Source organism: Anabas testudineus, chromosome 9, assembly GCF_900324465.2.
Source record: "Anabas testudineus chromosome 9, fAnaTes1.2, whole genome shotgun sequence".
Taxonomy (NCBI): Eukaryota; Metazoa; Chordata; class Actinopteri; order Anabantiformes; family Anabantidae; genus Anabas; species Anabas testudineus.
This window is the reverse complement of record NC_046618.1, coordinates 28,284,660-28,303,407: the sequence shown is the minus strand read 5'-3', so window position 1 is coordinate 28,303,407 and position 18,748 is coordinate 28,284,660. Positions and strand designations below refer to the sequence as shown.

Below are 18,748 nucleotides of genomic sequence, written 5' to 3'. Positions count from 1 at the left end.
AGCAGAACTAAGAGATGATCAAGCAGCTGCTGGTTCAGTCTTTGTTTGGTTTTTGTCAGAGAGCAGGAGACACAGCTCACAGCAAATCTGTCCAAGCCATCAGGACTCAGCAGGGGGGACGTCAGAGGACTCGCAATCTGGTTTTTGAGTCTGTCGTTCTGGACGGAGATGTCGGACTCGTCAGTGTTTGGGCCTCGTGATACTCAGATAGAAAGACTGCAGATCTGAACCTAGGAGGACGCGACCTAAAACTAAAAGGCATCTGGTCTGCAGCTGCAGGAAGGGTTACACTTAATATTCATGAGCTGCATGTAGTTTTGCTGAACCTCCAACTGAGTACTTTTACTGAAGTACTGTACTTTGTATTGTCTGTTAGTTACATTTGTTCTTTCTCTTGTAACCGAGTATTCCTACACTCGTGATGATACTTTTACTGAAGTAAAACGTCCTGCTACTTCCTGGACTGGTTGTTGAATATTTTCCCGAGTCCCGCCCCTCTCATCTCCTCCCCCTCCCAGTCTATAAATCAGGTCGCTCCTGGATCCTGGAGGGACCGCGGGCTGCGGAGGAGGTCGAAGAAGAAGAAGAAGAAGAAGAAGAAAGAGAGAAGGAGAGAAAGCAGGGGGATTTGGACTCTTTCAGCAGAAACCGAAGATGAACGTGTGCGTGCTGGCTCTGGGTCTGTCTCTGGTTCTGACCGTGTGCGTGGCCCGGTCTCCGTACCAGTCGGTTCTGCAGCACAGCCGGATCCGAGGCCGGCAGCAGGGGTGAGTTACTAAGAGTCGGTCAGCTGCAGTAGGTCCAGGTCTCTGCAGGACTGGTCTTCAGAGTGAACTCTGAGAGGTGGATGAAGTAACGTTACTCCTGAAGTTAAAGTATCAGGAAAAAGTCCTTCATTCAAATGTTACTCGAGTAAAAGTACTACTTTTGATACTTACTCATTAATGATTGATTTGTTTGTTACACTGTGATGTTGCAGCTGATTTTAACATTTTATTTGTTGATCATCGTCCTTTCAGTAACTTTTCTATCGGAATGAAGTACGAGGTAGCAGAAAATATTCCAAATACTACAAGTAGAAATACCTCATAATGGCAGAGAACTGTAGTACTTCTGTCCCTCTGCTTCATTCTTCACGCGTGTTTCCTTTTCTGTTCATTTACAGTTTTCTTTCGTCTTCGAGGAGTTTTTATTTTCAGGTTGGTACCAGAGCTGCATGAACAGAACCGTAAGACCACCATAAAATGAACTTTAAGGTGGAACCAGTGACTTTAAGGAGCTCAATCTGAATGAGTGGTTGCCAGAAATTAAGTTCAGTTTTATTTGTATAGCGCAGAATTCATCTCAAGGCACTTTACAGTGTTTAAGGATAAGACCGTACACAGGATACCATTATACAGAATTATATAGAAAACCCAACAACCCCACTGAGCAGCACCAGGAGACAGAGGAGAGGAAAAACTCCCGTTAGAGGAAGAAACCTCCAGCAGAACCAGGCTCAGGGTGGGCGGCCATCTGCCTTGACCGGTTGGAGTAAGTGGAAAGAGAAAGAAAGAGAGTAGAAAGCAGTGTTCTGCTAGGAAAACATACATAAGATAAGATGGAGCTTGATTATTAAGTGATTTATATGTGAGGAGAAGTGTTAAACTCTATTGTGGTTTTTACAGGGAGCCAATGGAGAGAAGCTAACGTAGGAGAAATATTATAAATAAATAATATGGTTTTATTAATTTATAATAATCAGTTATCAATGAATAAATAATAATGATTTATGTTCCTAGTCACAGCAGCCTCCTCTGTCTGAAAGTATTTAACTGGCTAAAACATCATCTCATCATTGTCACATTTCTCAGCTGATGCAGCAGAAGCTGTAAAATACTGATCAGTTGTTTGTCAACTTCAGTTTCTCTGTTTTCTGCAGTACGGTTTCTCGAACCTTTAACAGACTGCTCATCTCCTGACTTGTTCCTATGCTTCTTTCATCTCTTTCAGACCCAACGTTTGTGCCATGCTGAAGATTAAAGGCACAGAAAGGAAATATTTCACCAACTGCAAACAGTGGTACCATCGCAAGATCTGTGGAAAACCCACGTGAGTCTGATCTCGACCCATTCAAAACAGATTTCAGGGACTCAGCTCTACCTTTTCTTTACCCATTTCTGTGCCCCTGTTTGAGAAGATCTGTTTCTGGTCTGTTTATTATGATTCATACTCATTCACTGTTCATATGAACTTCCATAGTTTCTTTGGTTAACAATGTTAACAATGACAATTGTTAAAAGAGCTATACAACTAAAAATTGAATTGAATTGAATTGAATTGAATTGAATTGAATTGAATTGAATTGAATTGAATCTGGTCTCACGACTCATTTCTTCTTCCAAATCTGTTTCTGGACTTCACACAGTTTGATTCGAAGATAGCTTGTGTTTAGAGGACTGAGGAATGTCCCCCTCTGGAGGCGTCCTCACATCTTATGTAACTTCCGAAGAACCATCAGTGTGAGTTTGTCTGCAGGGTTCATGGAAAGGACTCGATCAGTCCGAAGCTTTGAACATGTCACTGCTGCTGTGTTCTGACAGATGTTACCATCAGCTGGTAGAGTGGTTATCTGTCACCACAGACACTGCTACTACATATACTGTTACCATCACCACACATACCGTTACCACAGATACGTTACCACAGACACTGTTACTACAGATACAATTACTACAGACAGTGTTACCACAGATACTATTACTACAGATAATGTCACCACAGATACCGTTACCACACATACCGTTACCACAGATACCATTACTACAGATACCGTTACCAATGAAACTGTTACTACAGATACTGTTACTATTAATACCGTTACCACAGATACGTAACTACAGATACTGTTATCACAGATACTATTACCACAGATACCATTACTACAGATACCGTTACCACAGATACTGTTACTACAGATACAATTACTACAGACACCGTTACTACAGACACCGTTAATACAGATACTGTTACTACAGATACAATTACTACAGACACCGTTACTACAGACACCGTTAATACAGATACTGTTACTACAGATACAATTACTACAGACACCGTTACTACAGATACTGTTACGACACATACTGTTAATACAGATACAATTACTACAGACACCGTTACTACAGATACTGTTACCACAGATACAATTACTATGGAAACTGTTACTGCAGATACCGTTATCACAGATACTGTTACTACAGATATTGTTACTACAGATACAATTACTACAGACACTGTTACTACAGATACTGTTACTACAGACACCGTTACTACAGATACTGTTACCACAGATACTGTAACTATAAATACTGTTACCACAGATACTGTTACTATAAATACTGTTACCACTGATACTGTTATCACAGATACCGTTACCACAGATATTGTTACTACAGATACTGTTAATTTTAATACTGTTACCACTGATACTGTTACTACAGATACCGTTACCAATGATACTGTTACAACAGATGCTGTTACTTTTAATACCGTTACCACTGATACAATTACTACAGACACCGTTACTACAGATACTGTTACTACAGTTACTATAGATTTTGTTTGCTTGCCTTGTTCCTCACTTGTAAGTCGCTTTGGATAAAAGCGTCTGATAAATGACTAAATGTAAATGTAAATCTAAATCTAAATGTAAATACTGTTACCACAGAAACCTGCTGAAGCCAAAAAAAACCTTCACATCACCATGTTGAACACCAGAGCTGAGAAATGAGAAATGGTTTTGTGGTGGCGTGTGTGGAGCCGCAGAGGAAACGAGCTGCTGAGTCCCACAATAAGCGCATTCTTGAGTGGAACACAGCTTACTGTGTCCCTGCTGAGCAATGAACATGACTCAGGAGGAGGCTCAATCAAGGCCTAAAGATTTAAGAGGCCGGTTTTAAAGTTAGGACAGAAGCCGCTTGTCATTTCACAGAGTCTGAGAGTTTTAGAAGAGAACAGGTTCAGTTTGTTTAAAACTTTGTCTTTATGAGTGAAATGGATTTGGAAGACATGAGGATTTGTTTCCACTGTGGCACCAGCCTCTGCCTTCTTGTTCCACACAGAGTGAGCGATGTAGCTGTGCTCCGGCTCAATGTTGGACCACCAGTTCAGCAGCTTCACCAACACCTGACAGTTTCCTGTTCGTTTGTGCAGTGATCAACTTCACCTGAATGCCACAGCACACACTCTGACTGTCGGTTATGTCAATGTTTTTAAGAATAGCAGCAGCTTTGTGACTTGACAACTGTAAAATGAATTCAAATGCTGCTTCCTTCATGTGTGGTGCGTTTTATTTATCTGTATTTTACAGTTGTGAGGCAGGTTGGGCGTCATAATCAATGCTGATGTTTGAAGCTGCTTCGTTTAGTCGGTGTTGCTGTTTTCAGTCGAACTTTATGTTTGGTTGATCTGTTTTGTTGCTGCCACGGAAACAGCTGCTTCAGCATTTTAACAGGAACTATCAGAAATGATTAATGTGTTACCATGGAGACGGTTTTCTTCAGTTTATTTTTCAGTTTATCTGTTGTTTTCCTTTTCCCGTCCTCTCCTCCATCTCTTTCTCTTCCTTCTTTGTCTTTCCTGTCTGTTCTCTCCTGCCATACATGCATTCAGGCGTTTCTCAGTCACATGTGTTTCATTGTCAGGATGTTTAAACGTCCTCAAAGTCAACAACCAGGTTTTTTTCAGCTCACATCAGGACACATCTGAAAAAAGAGGAAGTGAGAGTTTATGTAGGAAGTGAAGCTGTTGGAAGAACTGAACGCTCTGACACACAAGGTCCAACCGGTCTCAACTTACCACTGAGATAAATTATTTCTCCTTCAAAGTGAGAAAAGTCATTTTAGAGACTTACTCTAATGTCTGTTGCTGTCTGGCATCTGTGGAAATGTAATTTAAACTTTTTCAGACATTCTTCTGGGGTTTGCTTTAGTTTGCAGCAGTTTCCTGTTTGAGTGAAACCTTTTCTTCAGACAGAAGCAAACTGAGTAAAGACAAATGCTCTGCTGTCAGAGCCAACACAGCACAGTTTTCTCTACTGGATGTTTCTGAAAGGTTTCCCTCGAGTGCTTTGACCCCAGCAGGTAAATTACTGTGACCTCGCTCTGTTTGTTTTGTCAGGCGTCCACAGCCACCATCTTTGTTTGTTTTAGGAGAGCCGAGTTTCCATCTGGTTTGATAATCAGAGCAGTGTGTGCACATGCTCTCAGTAGCATTTTACTGCTGCCCTTTCTCTGTCTCAGACATTTCATTTGATCTTATTCAATGAGCTGCTGCTGACAGAGGTGAAGGAACTGGAGAGCTGAGACCTGAACCCAAGTCAGAGCTAGACTAAATTTAAATGAGAATCCATTTTACCGTTTACTGTGTAGTTTCATGTCTCCACCTCATTAAAACTAAAATCACCACTTCACCTTCACCAACCAGTGAGGTTATGGTTGAATCGTATTTTTAATTAGTTTATACATGAGAACTGAACCCTGTGGAACACCAAACTCCACTAATCGCCATTTAGATCTACATGCTGATAACGATCAGTTAAATAGGACCTAAGCCAGGAGAGGGCCGTTCCCTTAATTCCAACAACATTTTCTAGTCTGTGAAGGAGAATACTATGGTCAATGGTGTCAAAAGCTGCACTGAGGTCGAGTAGCACAAGCATAGTGACGCTACCCTGACAGAGGCCAATAGGAGGTAATTTACTACTTTAACAAGTGCTGTCTCTGTGCTGTGATGAGGCCTAAATCCTAACTGAGTTAGTGTAGATACGATGATCACTGCCCCGCTACTATCTTTTCGAGAATCTTGGAGATAAAGGGGAGGTTTGATATCGGCCTGTAATTGGACAGCTAACAGGGGTCGGGATCAGGTTTCTTAATTAGCGGTTTAATAACTGCTAATTTAAAAGACTTTGGAACATACCCACAGCTGAGTGGAGAATTGATTATTTTCATCAGGGGTTCTATTTTCTGTTTTGGAAAGTCGGTGTAGGGTCTAATGTACAAGTTGATGATTTTGCAGAAGAGATGAGTGAAAGTATTCTAGGTACTGATCTGCTGTGGTTAGTTTATCATCTGCGTCAACTAAATTGTGTGGTTTTAAAGCCTGAATTTTATGCCTTATATTCACAATTTTGTTAGTGAAAAAGTTCACGAAGTCCTCACTACTGCACAACGTTGTTGTGGAGATATCTGCAGTGGTTTTCTTTCTAGTTAATTTGGCTACTGTATTAAATAAAAATCTAGGGTTATTTTTGTTGTTTTCTATGAGAGTGGAGAGATACGTTGATCTAGCTGCTAGATTTCTGTTCTTTAAACTGACATCTCCTTTTCAGACAGGCCTCTCTGGATGAAGACATTAAACTTCTTCTCTTCTCTGTGAAGCTGAGAAACTGGTATTTTAATTTATTATCTAATTTCCAGTAGAATCTAGCCACAGGGTTTGCAAACCAGTGACCAAATGCCAAAGTGCCAAAATAACCATGCGAATCGACTTTCATACCGGATCGGTCGAGGCCCGGGTTAACAACGACCGCTACCAACCTACAGGGTTCCGGTGAAAATTAGACTACTGTTAGTCAAAGAAAGAGGGGAGGCAGAAGGGTTTGTGGTCAGAGAGAGAAGGGTAAAGGCAGAAGCATAGGTTTGAGAATACGGACTCTTAACGTTGGCACAATGACAGGGAAAGGCAGAGAGCTAGCAGACTTGATGGAGAGAAGGAAGGTAGATGTACTGTGTGTGCAGGAGACAAGGTGGAAGGGCAGCAAGGCACGTAGTATTGGAGGAGGATACAAACTGTTCTACCATGGTGTGGATAGGAAGAGAAACGGGGTAGGAGTGATCCTGAAGGGGGAGTTTGTGAACAATGTTCTAGAGGTGAAAAGAGTCTCAGACAGGGTGATGAGCCTAAAGCTAGAAATTGAAGGAGTGATGATGAATGTAATCAGTGGGTATGCTCCACAAGTGGGTGTGAGTTAGAAGAGAAGGAGAGATTCTGGAATGGGTTTGATGAGGCCATAGAGAGTATCCCCAGAGGAGAGAGACTAGTTGTTGGAGCAGACTTTAATGGGCATGTTGGTGAGGGCAACAGAGGTGATGAGGAGGTGATGGGCAGGTTTGGTGTGAAGGAAAGGAATCTGGAAGGACAGATGGTGGTGGACTTTGCTAAGAGGATGGAAATGGCTGTAGTCAACACTTACTTCCAGAAGAGAGAGGAACACAGAGTGACATACAAGAGTGGAGGTAGGAGTACGCAGGTGGACTACATCCTATGTAGAGGAGGTCATTTGAGAGAGGTTAGTGACTGCAAAGTGGTGGTAGGAGAGAGTGTAGCCAGACAGCACCGCATGGTGGTGTGTAAGATGACTCTGGAGGTCAGGAAGAAGAAGAGAGGGAAGACAGAAAAGAAGACCAAGTGGTGGAAGTTAAAGAATGAAGAAACTTGTGAGGAATTCAGACAGAAGTTGAGACAGGTTCTGGGTGGTCAGGATGAGCTTCCAGATGACTGGGAAACTACAGCAGAAGTTATCAGGGAAACAGGTAGGAAGGTGCTAGGTGTGTCATCTGGAAGGAGGAACGAAGGTAAAGACACTTGGTGGTGGAATGAGGAAGTACAGGAATGCGTCCAGAGGAAGAGGTTGGCTAGAAGGAAGTGGGATGTTGAATGGACTGAGGAAAGTAGACAGGAGTACAAGGAAGAGCAACGTAGAGTGAAGACAACATGCTTCTATCAATATATTCACTATATTGGTAGAAGGTTGAGGTGGCAAAGGCCAAACAGAAAGCTTACGATGAGCTGTATCACAGGTTAGACACAAAGGAAGGAGAGAAGGACTTGTACAGGCTAACCAGACAGAGAGATAGAGATAGGGAGGTCGTGCAACATATAAGGGTGATTAAGGACAGAGATGTGATAAACAACACAGGAGAGTGTGCAGAAAAGATGGAAGGAGTATTTTGACGAGCTGATGAATGAGGAAAATGACAGGGAAAGAAGGGAGGAAGATGTTGTGGAGCAGGAAATAACAGAGATTGGAAAGGATGAGGTTAGGAAGGCTCTGAAAAGGATGAAGAGTGGAGGGGCTGTTGGTCCTGATTACGTACCTGTGGAGGTGTGGAAGTGCTTAGGAGAGACAGCAGTGGAGTTTCTAACCAGTTTGTTCAACAGAATTCTAGAGAGTGAGAAGATGCCTGAGGAATGGAGGAGAAGTGTTCTGGTTCCGATCTTTAAGAACAAGGTTGACACGCAGAACTGCAGCAACTACAGAGGAATAAAGTTGATGAGCCACACAATGAAGCTGTGGGAAAGAGTAGTGGAAGCCAGGCTTAGGAAGAAGGTGGAGATTTGTGAGCAGCAGTATGGTTTCATGCCCCGTAAGAGCACCACTGATGCCATTTTTGCTTTGAGAATGTTGATGGAAAAGTACAGAGATGGTCAGAAGGAGCTGCATTGTGTCTTTGTAGATTTAGAGAAGGCGTATGACAGGGTGCCGAGGGAGGAGCTGTGGTACTGTATGAGGTCGTCGGGAGTGGCAGAGAAGTACATCAGACTAGTTCAGGACATGTATGAGAGAAGTATGACGGTGGTGAGATGTGCTATAGATCAGACAGAGGAGTTCAAGGTGGAGGTGGGACTACACCAAGGATCAGCTTTGAGTCCCTTCTTGTTTGCTATGCTGATGGACAGGTTGACAGATGAGGTCAGACAGGAATCTCCCTGGACAATGATGTTTGTGGATGACATTGTGATTTGCAGTGAGAGTAGAGAGCAGGTAGAGGAACAGCTGGAGAGGTGGAGGTTTCCTCTGGAAAGAAGAGGCATGAAAGTCAGTCGTAGTAAGACAGAATACATGTGTCTAAACGAGAAGGAATCAAGGTAGAAGTGTTTTTATCGAAAACTGTTTCCATCTCAGGTCGGACAGAACTGGAGGAAGGAGAAGGTGGAACAGTTTGAACAGTAAACAGACGATCAAGCACAAAGACACGAAGACCTAAGAAGAGTTTCTGATTTCGGATTGATTCTGTCTGTGTGTTCCCGCAGGGTGATCACCTATGAGTGCTGTCCGGGTTATGAGAGGATTCCTGGAGAGAAGGGCTGTCCTGCAGGTATGACCTCTGACCCCACACACAACACAGAACATGCCCAAAACAGCAACATTTGTGGAAATGATTAAAGGGTGATGATGTGTTGACTAGTTTCTGCTGACACAGGTCTGTGTGTACAGTTTTAAAACCACCAGGATTTATTCCTTCTTATTTTAGCTGCAGCTGCCCGGTTCTCGGTTCACAGCACGTCTCTATCTTTGCAGCGCTGCCTCTGGTGAACATCTACAACACTCTGGGTGTAGTCGGAGCCTCCACCACTCAGGTGTACTCTGATCGAGCCCAACTGAGGGATGAGATTGAGGGTCCGGGAAGCTTTACCTTCTTCGCCCCGAGTAACCAGGCCTGGGCCGCCCTGCCTGCAGTCAGTCCCACACATCCCCATACAGCACTGCAAGGGGAATTTATTCGCGCTTAATCTAGTCTCAACAAATGCTCCCTTTGCTGCTGTTTGTCTGATACAAACTACACTGATATAATCAATTAATTAATGTTTTAGGAAAAGCCCAAACAACTGTTCCAAACAGTCTGCTTACTGCAACTAATACCTTTCCCTAAAGACAGAATGTATCTGTAACCCCTCATTGACCCCAAACCACCACTGCAGTGACTGGAGTTCATCATCATCCGTAAACAATGATACCATGGCGACAAACGTTCTGTTAATTTACAGCGAACTTCACAGATTAGTTTTCTCTGCACAGTGATGAGTATTTCTCTGTTCTTGCTGACTGTGCATTGTGTTGGTTGTCAACGTGGTGCAGGAGATTCTGGACGCTCTGGTGAGCAACGTGAACATCGAGCTGCTGAACGCTCTTCATTACCACATGGTGAACCGCAGGCTGACCTCTGAGGAGCTGAAGCACGGATCCTCCTTCCCCTCCATGTACCAGGAATTCCCTGTTCACATCCACCACTACAGCAACGGGGTCAGTGACAAACACAAAAACACACACACCACAACCATATAGATGTTAACACACTGTAACACACACTGGAACATATGGTAACATACACTGTGATATACTGTATGCAATATGACACACACACACACACACACTGTACTGGCTCCTACACATCACCTCACATGTTGTAACATGCTGCAGTACGTGTTACTTGTGGTTCCTAGGGTGTGTTCTCTAACCCATTGATCAGGTCAGTAACTCTACACGTTAACAGACTCCCTACTTTTTAGGTTGTGACGGTGAACTGCGCTCGTCTGATTAAACCTGACCAACACGCCACCAATGGCATTGTGCACGTGGTCGACCGCGTCATCACCGCCATCTCCAACAACGTGCAGACGATCATTGATGTTGACGACAACTTGGAGACGCTGCGTGTGAGAACATCAATCAGTCAATCGAAATATTTCACGTTGTGGACCAGTCTCTGAGTTTCTGTGCTGTGTTTCAGACGGCTGTCGCCGCCGCAGGTCTCACCAGCATGTTGGAGAACGACGGTCAATACACCGTCTTCGCTCCCACCAATGAGGCCTTCGAGAAGATTCCCCAGGATACCCTGAACAGGATCCTGGGAGATCCTGTAGCTCTAAGAGGTGACCAGCAGCAGGCTCTCTGATCCTCAATGTGTCTTTCTGATTTACAGCATCTGTAAACATCTGTCCCTGTCCCCCCAGACCTGCTGAACTACCACATCCTGAAGCACATGCATTGTGCAGAGTCCATTGTGTCGGGGACTCCGATGGAGACTCTTCAGGGCACTGTGCTGGAGGTCGGCTGTGACGGGGACCAGATGACTCTGAATGGAAAGGCCATCATCATCAAGAAGGACCAGCTGGGAACCAACGGAGTTGTCCACTACATCAATGAGCTGCTTATCCCTGACTCAGGTACTGATGCTGCGAACACTACTGTCTCAGCAGCCAATATTTCCTCTGATGCTAGTTACTGGTTACTGCCGTCGATCAATTAAGACTTTTTGAACTAGAAAGCACATCTGATCACATCATCTCCTTCACTACAGCAGAAACACAGAAACCCAGTGAGACTTCATTCAGCTGTTCCCTTTCAGGTGTCGCCACAGCAAATGATATAAAGCACTTAATAATTAGGCTCCATCTTATCTCAAAGACCTCATAGTTCAATATTTTCTAAGCAGAACTCTCCGTTCTCAGGCTGCAGGTTTACTTGTGGTTACTAAAGTTTCCAGATGTAGAATGGGAGGCAGAGCCTTTAGCTATTAAGCCCCTCTCCTGTGGAACCAGCTCCTAGTTCAGGTTCTGGAGGCAGACACCCTCTCTACATTTAAGACTAGACTTAAAACTTTCCTTTTTTATAAATCTTATAGTCAGAGGTGGATCAGGTGACTCTGAACCATCTCTTAGTTCTGCTGATATAGCTTAGTCTGCTGGGGGACCTCTACTGATAAACTGAGCTCCTCTCTTTCATTAACTCGTCTTCTCTCTCCTATAGTTGTGTTTCCTCCTCTCTGTCTCCCTCTCTCTGTTCTCCGTCTTGGAACCAACCTGTCTGGTGTTTTTGGTTGTAGTTTTGTTGCCTGCTGTTCTTTTCTCTCTTCTCTTTCCACTCACCCCAACCGGTCGAGGCAGATGGCCGCCCACTATGAGCCTGGTTCTGCTGAAGGGTTCCTTCCAAAGGGAGTTTTTCCTCTCCACTGCTGCCTGAAGCTTGCTCAAATATGATTATTGTGTTGTCTATATAATTCAGTATACAGTTCTATTTGTAAGGTCCTTAAACACTGTAAAGTGCCTTGAGACGACTGTTGTGATTTGGCGCTATACAAATAAAATTGAATGGCATTGAAGTCATCTGCCTCCAATTAGCCTTATCCTCTGCATCCTCTGGACTGTCCTTCTGATGGTACTCATTCCTGATCCTGTCCATCCTCGTTGCTCTCAAAAAGAACCTCAACATCTTTAGCTCTGCTAGCTCCAGCTCTGCCTCCTGTCTCCTCTCTTGGAGAAATATTTGGTCTGACACCGCAGAGCTGAACTCTCCGTGAAACAAGGATTAAAACAACAGAATCAGTCTCACTGTGATTTTGTTCTTGTCTGTTTTGCAGCTAAAACTCTCATGGAGCTTGCTGAAGGTTCCTCTGTTGCCACGGCGACCAGACTGTTTGTTGAGGCAGGTCTGAGCCCCCACCTGACAGGATCCGAGGCTCTGACCATGCTGGCTCCTCTGGACAGAGCCTTCAAAGGTAATCTGCCACAGCACATTAAGTCTAACTTACCTGGAGTTTACCTGGAGTTTACCTGTCCATCTGTTCCACAGGCAGCCTAACAATGACCCCTGACCTGAGGAAGCTGATGACAAACCACATCCTGAAGGAGCAGCTGTCCTCCAAGTCTCTGTATCACGGTCAGGAACTGGAGACTCTGGGAGGACTTAAACTACGAGTCTTTGTCTACAGAAATGTAAGAATCTAAGTTGTATAGAGGACGGGTCTTTGGTCGTCAGGACGGTTCTTTGGTTCTCAGGACGGCACAGTCAGTTTACTACCAGACGTAAAGGACAATAGAGAATCTAAGAGTTTTATTATTTAGTGCTTTAGCATGTCCACATGACCATGACACCAACTTGTAAGAGCTAGGCTTCTGGTCCTGATTCACAACAGAGTAACAAATCCCCAGAACTCCAGCTTCACCAGAGCGCAGTTACCAAGGACTCGTAAGGACTGGTTCTGAAGGTCTGACAATAACCTGTACAGTGCATCTGTGAGACCACATGATCCCTGTGTAACACATTAGTTATGACTGAAAACTGAGGCTGACACCTGGCTGTGGCAGGTGAAGCTGTGGTTCCTGGTTTATCTGGGAGGCAGAAACTGGGTGTAGTGGTTCGGCAGTTCTCTAGTGTCTGTCTGCAGCAGGTCTGGTTCATGGATCCGTCTCAGCACGAGAAAAAGTTGTAGCTTTACATTTGATGTTGACAGGATGTTAATCTGTTCCTGACATTAGAAATAGTGGTTTGGACAGTGGTTGGCAGTGGTTTTGAGATAAATTCAGAGAAGCCGACCTCAGACTTGTTCCACGTTCCTTCAGATTGTTTTATTATGTTATCTCCTTTGTTCTGATGTTGTCGCTGTGACGTTGCTTAAACGAGGACGTCCACAATTTGCTGCAGCGCATGAGAAACAGAGTTTCAGTCGGAGCCTGTCTCACGGTGTCATCTGTCTCCGGGCGGATCGGGCAGAGGATCTGTTTTCATTGGCCACAAATATTGTCGGAGCCTCAGGTCACAGAGTTCGTGTCTGCTTTTCATTAATAACTGTTACACGTGGTTAAAACCCTGAGGAGCTTGGGTTGTAAGGTTGATATCATGCAAGTTAATGCGTCAGAGAGAAAACATCATTTGTATTTTGAGAAAATTCTGAATGTTAGAAATGTTATGTCTGCACAACTACGTGCACGTCCTGCACCACAGCCTCTTTACTCCGACCACATGTGGTGTTGACGTCGTGCACAGAATGTCAAGCAGAAATCACACAACCAAAGAATATCAAGGTCTGCACGTAGGGGACACCGGGACGAGGCTGTGTTGTGGTTTTCCGAAGTAGCATCAGTCAGAGACTGATGAGAACAAGACTGCAGCCTTCAGGCTGCTGTTTACGTTCAGTCTCATTCCTCCTTCATGACTTCATTGTGCACTGAACGGCCATTTTATTAGGTGCAGTCGAAGACGATCGGAACGCAGCAGCTCTGCCGTGACTTCTACTGTTTTAATGTTGAAACTATCAAAGGTGATAATTCTACTCCAAGTTAAAAACTGAGGACACAGTGGGTTATTTTAAATGGTAAATGCACTTATATAGCACTTTTCTACCATGCTGGTACTGGCGCTTTGGGATGTGATGCTATATGATCACACAAAGACATGAGGTGGTCTCTCCCTTTATTGTGGCTCCATGAGCTTCAGGTCCAGGACCGTGGCCAGCTCACATTTCTGCTCAGTAATGAATCCTGTGGACCACAAGAAGTTTCCTGTTTCCCACGGCTGCTAAATCTTTCCAGACACCATTTGTGTGTGACTAAATGGCTGCTGTCAGGGACATGATGTTGACTACAAAGACAGATTGAAATGTTTCAGCTCCTTTCCATCAGCACGTTGGTTTGTGCTGGAGAAAACGAAGACATTTTTACTGTTTAATTCCATATTTCTGAGATTTGACTTTTTATGTTCTTTGGACTAAATGCTCTCAGCACGATTCCAGATGTGATCCAGATCAAAACTGAACAGAACATGACACTTTCTCTCAGTCTCAGTGTCACATTAGACAGATACATTATTTACTATGTGTATTTTTGTGTTTAATCCTTTGTTGAGGCACGCTGTCTGTATGAGATCAAGTTTCTGTACTTAAATGGAAAAAACGAATTCCCCTGAAAAAGTTTTATAGTAGAAAAGGAATTACAAATGTAAATACAAATAGTTTAGTCTGTATTACATCGAAAGTTGGTATAATGAGCTGATAAAGAGACTGATAAAACAGTGTCATCAGCATAAAAGTGGACATTAGAGATAATAATTTGTAAAATGACGTGCTTTGAGCTTTTAATTTCTTCAGCTGCAGAAGAATTCCAGCCATGAGTATGGTTATATAAAGATAAAATGTAAAAAGGAAAAGACGATAAGAATAAGGTTCACTGAATAATTAACAATTAAGTTGATTCAAATTTAGATTTCTTTACCACATACAGGGAATTTCAACATGTTAATAAAATAACGATTGCAATAAGACAAATGATGAATGATGTAAAACATTAATCAGTAAATAGAAACCCAAGATCTACGATTGATCATTGATCTGTCAGATACTGTGTTTAGACTGTCAGGACTGAAACATCTGTGCAGATGTGATTTTAATAATCTGAAAGAAATTGTCTAGTTTCAGAGTAAGTCCATGTTTCTGATAAATCACATTTATTCTGAAAAACAATCGATCTTCACAGTAAACACTGTAAACAGTGACTAATGAACTCAGAATACTTCAAAGTAAATCAAAGAGGAAACGTCCTGTTGTTGATCCAACTCTTGAACTGGATCATATCGGACGAACCTCAAAATGTTCAGAAGAGAAAAAGCTACAATGTGACATCACAAGTTTCCTCCGCTGTTTACGGTTGAGGTTTTCTGAAGGAAGGTGAAGCTGGAGTCACAGTGAATTTATGTGCGATTACTCCACACTTTGTAGACGTCAAACTCTGCAAAAGAAGAGAAACTGATTCTGTGTCGACTTCATAACGTGTCCCAGGTGTTTGGTCTCAGCTCTTATTTTATTACATAGTATCGGATTTGTCCGTGTTTGTAGAACCTCTGCATTGAGAACGCCTGCATCGCAGCCCACGACAAGACCGGACGCTACTCCTCCCTCTTCACTGTGAACAGAGTCCTCTCTCCGCCGATGGGAACCATCATGGACGTCTTGAAAGCTGACGACCGCTTCAGGTGAGGGCGTACACAGCCAGACTTTACCTGAAGGTGTTCACGTCAACGTGCAGCTGGATCAGGTGCTCTTCAGATCCAGGACAGGGAACTTTTCTGAAGTTGATAGCAAGGAAAACATGGGACTGGATGACTGACAGACAGTCTATTGGTTTATGAATACAGTAAGCGGAGACTAAGCACATCTTAATGTCAAGTTTTTTACAGGTCATGATTTATCAGTGTCGTTGATCTTTGTCCAGTTAGATGGTAGAAAACCGATGTTTGTTTCATTAACATGAGAAGAAGTGAACCTAACAGTTCCCACCCATCCAAGGTGTAAGAAATAAACCAACCTTGTTTCTTTCTAGTGTCCTGGTCGGTGCCATCCAGGCTGCAGGTATGACAGAGCTGCTGACCCAGCAGAGGACGCTCACCTTCTTCGCCCCCACCAACGACGCCTTCGGCACAGCAGCCCACCCCGAGCTCGACACGATGGGTGAGAGAAGTACTGAAAAGTTTAAGTACTGCTTGTTGGTAGAAATGACAGCAGACTAGTAAGATGAATCTAGTAAAATCAGATTTGTGCTTCAGTTCACTGCGTCTGCATCGTTTAGACAACACGCAGTCCGACCCCGGTGGATGGACTCGGCTCCTTCTTTGGTCTGAACGTTCAGTGTTTATGTGACTCAGCTTTTGTATAAACTGTGTGAGCTGCTGCACACGTGAGGACGGTTTCAGTCTCAGCCTAATAAAGACAAGGTTCAGGTGGTGCTGTGGTGCAGGTTACTGGGGGCGGGGGGCGTCCAGTCCATGGAGTAAACTTTTAAATAAACAGACATTTGACCAGTTTGTCTCCCTTGTCCCAGGTGACCGTCAGGCGCTGTCAGCTCTGCTCAGATATCACTTGGGGGAGGGGGCAATGGTCAGCGGAGGGGTCGGAGCTCACACCAGACTCAAACCTCTGCAGGGGGAGAAGCTGGAGCTGGGCGTGGTCAGTCCTCACTTTAGTCAATCATAACTTTATTTAACCACAGGTGGGTACTGACTGTCCTCTCTGTATCTCAGCGGAACTACACGGTCTACGTCAACAAGGTCCCGGTGGTGGACGCAGACCTGATGGCGACAAACGGAGTCGTGCACGCCGTCAACAGCATCATCAGACCTCTGCGTGAGTCTCTCATTAACACACTAGACTTCACAATCTGAGGAGGCTAAATAGTGTCCAGACTCTGGACTCATGAGGTCTGACAGTCCTGACTGCAGATAAGAGGTGAATAAATGTTCCGACTGTTGCCGGTCCTCATGTCTCTGCAGCTCAGAAGGTGGACCGAGAACAGGCTGACGCACCGGCAGCTCCTCTCGGATCGGCCTCGTCCTACAGGGTGAGACACTGTCAGCGCAGGCTTAAGACCAGTTTTTACCACACAGTTCAGGGGTACACCTGTAAAGCGCCACCTGTCCACTGGACGTGTCTGTGTCCACACCTTTGTTTCCCCCGGCTGATTTTTAAACGATTGAAGCTCCGATAATTCACCTGGAACACCTGCAGAAGAGGTGGAAGCAGGTTCTTCTGCCCTGAGCATCGTCTGCAGGTGGTCCTCTCACAGCATCAGCAACCTGTAGCAGCGTTAAAGGATAAGGGACGTTAGACAATGTTAGAAACTTGATAAAGACCAAAAGGCGACCAGCTGTGAGGACGGAGACACGTCCAGAGGACACGAGGGTAAACAGTCAGTATATGAAAGAACAAAGCTGCGAGATCATTTATTTTTGCCCGTTTGTGTCTCGCAGTCGGACTTCCGCAGCTTCAGGAACGGTTAGTCTCTGTCACAGAATTCCTTCAAAATAAAAGAACTCTTAAGAACCGATGAGGTTTTCACTCTGTTTCTTTGTGTTTCAGACGATCTTTTCCAGAAGGTGGTCCAGAGCCGCTCCAGCAGGACGATGAACCAGAGTCAGTGAAACCACAGAAGAACACAACAGGTTCTCATCCCAAAGGGTCAAAGGTCACAAATATTAAAGGAACAATCCCCCTGAAATCCTCAAACACTGTTGGTTTGTGTCACAGTCACAGTCAGGGACAGATTACTGGTGGGACCAGGGGAGGCGGGAACCAGAGACAAAGGGTCTCACAGGCCCCTGGACCAGATTCTCTGTTTGACTTAAACACAGAGTCCACTTTGGTCTCTTCATGTTACAACCTGTCCACAGGTTTAATTAGTCGAGTCAGAAACTGTTACTTTCTACTTCTACTGCAGTACAGCAGAGAAAGAGAGAGTATTTATACTGCATCACATTCATCTGTCGTTACTCTGAAGACTCTGTTTTACAGTATTAAAAACTCAACGTGTAGTGTGTTTGAACATCTGGTACTTTAAGGAGGAAATGTACTTTTACTCATTTCATAATACAGGGTTGTACTGGTACTTTTTAGGACCACTCCCCAGCTGTCAGCTGCTTAAATTGTCTTCCTGCTTTTATGCTTTTTGTTTACTCCGTCTGTGATCAAGGGATTCTGGGAAATGTAGTAAAGCAGTAAAATTAAATTTAAAAAGAAGTTTAGAAGAAAGGTTTATGTGAAGGATCTTTAGGGGATTTTTTTCTTTTTTCGGTTTGTAACAAAGACAAGAATTTGTTTTTGATGTTAAACCCAGAGTTTTGTTTTCTGTGTACTGTTAAAATACAAAACCAAAAAACTTTTATAAAGTGTGTTTTTCTCTTAGTTTGAGCTAAAAAGAACAAAGTGACCTGATGATTTCTTTTTGTAAAATAAACTGAAAATGAACTGTGAGGAGTGAAAACACTTGTGTTGTGTGTTCATGTACAGCATCACACCGACTTAGGTCATCTGCAGTCTGTGCATGTTTCCTCTGCACACTCAGCACCACTGAAAGAGGAGCAGACTTACTTAGGTGAGGTCAACAGCAGAAACCAAGCTGCTTTTTACAGGGTTTAATGTGAAGCAGTGAATGCCTCATATCGTGCTCCTGGGGGAAGTACAAGAAACTGAAGTACACACAGTTAATACTCAGGTCAGGGCAGGTGTTTGGCCAAAGATCTAAAAGTAGCACTTAGAATTGTTTCTCAAGTTGAAGTACTAGGTAAATGTGGTAGTAGGTACTTTAAGTAGAAAAGGATCAGAACTGCTGTAATAAAGTGATTTCTCTGATAAAACAAGTATTTGAACCAGTGTTGATT

The 18,748-nt window shown here is 43.7% G+C and overlaps 1 protein-coding gene across 1 annotated transcript; it reads left to right on the top strand.

Annotated features, from left to right (window-relative positions):
- The first annotated feature begins 540 nt into the window (after window positions 1-540).
- On the top strand, window positions 541-18,351 carry tgfbi (transforming growth factor, beta-induced). The gene is made up of 17 exons (XM_026342381.1): window positions 541-767; window positions 1,993-2,091; window positions 9,079-9,143; window positions 9,347-9,504; window positions 9,905-10,069; window positions 10,336-10,482; window positions 10,557-10,698; window positions 10,780-10,992; window positions 12,186-12,323; window positions 12,398-12,540; window positions 15,435-15,571; window positions 15,919-16,046; window positions 16,417-16,541; window positions 16,616-16,718; window positions 16,865-16,932; window positions 17,342-17,366; window positions 17,451-18,351. Exons 1-17 carry the CDS (start codon window positions 655-657, stop codon window positions 17,510-17,512), a joined length of 2,031 nt encoding a protein of 676 aa, XP_026198166.1. The 5' UTR covers window positions 541-654; the 3' UTR covers window positions 17,513-18,351.
- Window positions 18,352-18,748: the final 397 nt, after the last annotated feature.